The 4623-nt window shown below is 45.2% G+C and overlaps 1 protein-coding gene across 1 annotated transcript; it reads right to left on the bottom strand.

The window, feature by feature from the left end:
- Positions 1-2895: 2895 nt before the first annotated feature.
- Positions 2896-3632, bottom strand: LOC308169995 (uncharacterized protein; the record flags this gene model as incomplete). Its single annotated transcript, XM_080544726.1, has 2 exons — positions 2896-3167; positions 3344-3632. The coding sequence occupies 2 exons, from the start codon at positions 3630-3632 to the stop codon at positions 2896-2898; spliced, it is 561 nt and encodes a 186-aa protein (XP_080400852.1).
- Positions 3633-4623: the final 991 nt, after the last annotated feature.

Genomic DNA, 4623 nt, shown 5'->3' with positions numbered 1-4623 from the left:
AAGGTAAATGCACTAAAACAGTAAAAAGGATAGCTCGGATTTACAGCAGCAAGAAGGTGTCTGCTTTGGCATAGCTTTTCGTAGCCCAGCTGTCGTGCGTGTGTCAACCCCTTTAACTACCACTGTGTCTCCTGTTTTCTCCCACAGAAAACATGGGTCCGGTTTCTACCAGGTCTGGGAGATGTCGTGCAAAGAAGGCAGCTCTCCGGGTAGATGTGGTTGTACCTTGTGGAAGTCTGCCCCCCCCCGTGCTTTGGATTAATTCACTGCTGTTCTTGACACCTCCAACTGTGAGCTATGCACTCATGGACAGTGGCATCACTGTGGAGCTCCTTGAAGATTCAGCCACCCCTGGCCAAGCACCAGTTCCCCCCCCCCCCGGAACCACATGTACCATAAGGCTCTTTGGTCTAATGGCTTCATTGCTTGTGGTCAACGTTGGCATAGATCTCTCCCTCAGATATCTTCAATGTCCACTAATGTCTCAATGAGCATACAGTATGACTCCAGGCGATGAGTGCAACAGTCTGCTCATTGGAGAGAATTAGATAGATAGATACCCAGTGGCTCTGTTACTTATATTACTGGAGTGGAGTACTTTTTTTGACGTTCCATTTTTCAGAAGCTTTCGTAGCTTAGTGCTATGATATGAGGTTTACTTCATTTGTTGTTTACCAGTTTCATTTCTGCAACATCTACTGTACTTTACCAGTAGGTAGCATATTAGTACCTTGTGTAACTGTAAAACTGTCACTGTGGTGACATTCAAGCTTTGTGAAGTGTTTCTGCAAGCTAATCAAAAAAGTTTTTTTCTAATCAGGTAAAAGGTAGCCTACATACAGCATGTATGAATGGAGACAGAAATGCATCAATTCCAATATTTGTTATCTCAGCAGGTTATTATCAAGAGGATATTGCTTTCAACATTTTGCTTGCAAGTGCTTTTTTTTTCCAGAGAAGAACTCATACCGAGAAGATAAACTGTCGTTTGGAAATATTTGGTTTTGGTTTGTGTTGGCTGCGTGGAGAGTTGAATGTTGATCATAAGATGTTCTGCAAATCCAATTTTAGACCGTTATACTATTTGTTCTCTTCATAACCAGTGCCACATGTTTAATAACAATTGTAAGTTCTTCTTTTTCTACATAAGGGAGTTCTGAAGATCTAAGAAAAGCCGATGGAGGTTTTAGCTGCGGAGCAAAATGTTACGCTCCTATATTGTATGATTCTAAAAATACTGAGGGTTAGAGGATCAGGGTTGCCTTGACGTTCTGATTGCAAAAACTATAACTGTTTGAATATCTAAACCACCAAACAACATGTTCTAGGATAATGTCTCTATTACCGTACATTTGACATTGTCTACTGCAAGACCAACTCCTTCACCCAAATTAAGACATTCAAAAGATCACTGCCTCAACACCTGTGCTTCCTGAAGGTATTTTCCACTGCCCGATGTGTGTCCGACTTTCTATGGTACTTTATCATGTCACATTACAAGATACAGTAGTTGAGTTTGAAAGTGAATCTCTCTCTCTGCTGAGATGCGAAGTGCTGACAGACCCACACTTCCTTGAGGAAGTTGAAAGTCAAAGCTATAGAAGGAAGCCCATGCTGTGTCCTCTGGTTGACATCTACAGTGTAAAAAGAAACTGCAGGCTTCCACAAACCTGGAGAAAATGTTATCAACTCTGCAGGCAGAAAGTGCTTTATTAAATCAAAGCTCCTTCCATCTGTTCTGAACCTCTCTGTAGCTCAGCGATGCGTCTCTCCTGCTGGGTTTAGCTCTGGGCACTTCCACCCGCCCCACCCTGGTCCTCTCTGAACAGGAGAAGCATTGCTCAGAGCATATTAGTCGTAATTATACAAAGTGTTTCCTCTCAAGACTGCAACATACACACACACACACACGCACACACACACACACACACACACACACACACACACACACACACACACACACACACACACACACACACACACACACACACACACACACACACACACACACACACACACACACACACACACGCACACAGTGCTATATCTGATGTTTAATGACTTAGACGACTAACCCAGGAGAGGTCCAACCAGTTACCATTCATTTATTCACAACTTGGGGGCGAATTGAGGCACTTCAATTCACAAACCAATGAAATGTTTTCCATGAACTGTGTGTTTATAATGGCTCTAATACAGGCTCCAGCTCTGGCTGCCGTTCAGTCCTAAGCTCCAGGCTTTGTACACAGCTCTTTAAATGAGCAGAATGGAAGTGCTGGAAGCAGTGTGGTTCCTCATGGTTTCCCCACGGTGTCCACGTCGTTTGCACTTCTGCCACTATCTAAACAGTACAATGAAGTCCTCTTAACACTAGAACAGCCAAAACAGTCAAAACAGTCATTTGACCCCTGTGAGTAAAGAAAATTGTTATATCTTTGCAGTCGATCAAATTTCAGGACTCTCCTTTCATGACTTTTCCTAGATATGTGCGTTCTACCACCCAGTATCTGTTACGAGGGGGGTCAGCGAGGATAACTCCCCGATGCCTCCTGCTGGTCAAAGTGCATTACTCTTGCCCTGGACTAATTGCCTAATCATTGTCACCTGTCTGTGTTTGTATGTGTATTTAGGTGTGTCCCTTTTCCCTGTTCCCTTGTCAGTTGTTCGTGTTTGTTGACGTGATGAGAACCCTTGCTTGTCTTATGGAATATACCGTGTCTGCTATTTTGACTGTGTCCGTTCTGTCCTGGAGGACTTAAATTACCTGTCGCTGTTCCCAGGTATAGTGACTGTATAATATACTCCGAGCACGAAAAAAGCACACGAGTCGGCCTGTTCCAAACTACTAGTAAGTCCACAGTGCGGTGCATCGTTGCACACTTGTCGTCCGCTTCCCTACGGCGACTTGGAGAACACGGAGCAGTAGGCGCTGTCAACCTGGGGACACCAGCGCTTGGTGTGCGCCTGGGCCCCTGTGGCCCCGCAGAGTGGACAGACGTACTGCCACAAGAAGGGGCAGACCACGTTCCCGTCTTGGTCCTTGAGAAAGTGGTCGGTGAACACCCCCTCGGCCTCCCCGTTGTGGCGGCAGAAGTTGCAGAACTTGCGAGGCGATCGACCGTCGCCGGAGGAGCGGTGTCTCCCGGGTCTGTGCGCAGGCCTGCTGCCTGTTAGGGAATGTTGCACTACGGTCATATATATATATATATATATGTTATATGATAGACTACTGTTCTCATGTTTACACCTGCGTTCGCCCTGCTCAGGACTTGTTTAATTATTGTCATTTCGCAGAGTCATTTTATTAAAGCAAATGAACAAATGGAATATTGTTCTTATTTACCTGTCTCCCTGGCCGGACAAGAAGAGGCGTCGTCTTTACGCACATGGACGTGGCTCTTGGCGCCGCCGCCTCGGGGTCCCTCTCCGGGCCGCTGTGGTAGATGGTTCTCATCCCTCGGCCTCGTCGATGGTGTAACAATGTCACCACCGACCGTCGGCGGCTCGGAGGTCAACTCTCTATCCTGCATGATCTCTCGGACAGCCACCGGCGCTAGCTGCATGTAGTCTCGCAGGGGCTGGAACCCATTATTTTCAGACTTTTTCGTGTGCGTTTTTCTTTCCTGTTGCATTAGATCGAGGTGTCGGGAGTTCGAGTTCGAGAATGTCCATCGTCTCAGTTGTCGACACCTGGTTTTAGATTAGACCGCAGCAGGGGAAAACACGCTATAGTGTTTGTTATTTTCATTGTGTTTGCATTATTCTTGCGGTTAGCTGATGGAGCCTTGATTGCTCTCCTTTTGTTTTGTCGATACGCTAGTTTTGTATCCGCTATTATTATTTACTCGTAACTCAGAGCCTTGCTTGCTCCCCTTTGCTTTTGATTCTATATCCTTGTCCTGTTGTGACTGATCATTGCCTATCTCAGTAAAGAGAAACTTATTTTATGACTGTCTCGACCTCCATTCATCTGAGCTGCACTGCACATGGGTCCAACACCATTCTACCTCTAGAACTCTATACCAAAACGTAACAAGTATCCTTACATTTTCAAAATCACATCAGGATAACCTAATGTAAAGCTATTTTGCTTGTTTTTCTGCGTAGGAAGCAGGCTAATTTACAAGCGGCCAACTAGTGGTCGTTGTGTGTAAATAGCAGCTTGAGCATTGTAAAGAGGGGGTCATTTGACCATTCAAGTACAGTAGAAAACACACAGACAATCTCTGTTTGAGACAACACACGTGCACCCCCGAGACAACACACGTGCACAGTCCCGGGGAGAACAGAGCTTAGTGCTCTGGGCACAGGGTCAGCCGTCTTCAGAGCACGTTTCTCAGCTATTTTGGTTTGAGGTGCGTCAACTACTTTCAGACAGATTTCAATATATGACATATCATTTGACTGCTTATAATCTGGAGAAAACAGAACAATTACATTGCCCTGCTTGAGGGCTTTTTAACCAATGTCATATCTTACATGAGCCCATCCATGATGAATTGAGGACAGCTGAGGCAGCTGAATAAAAATGACGTAAACAAGATTAGCCATTGGTGCCAGTCCCAGAGATACAGAATGTAAATCATACTGAAAATCGCATGCAGTGAAAAACCCCCAAACATT

Source organism: Nansenia antarctica, assembly GCF_963989245.1.
Source record: "Nansenia antarctica genome assembly, chromosome: 14".
Classification (NCBI taxonomy): domain Eukaryota; kingdom Metazoa; phylum Chordata; class Actinopteri; order Argentiniformes; family Microstomatidae; genus Nansenia; species Nansenia antarctica.
The sequence above is the reverse complement of the archived record's forward strand: the minus strand, read 5'-3'. Positions and strand labels throughout refer to the sequence as shown.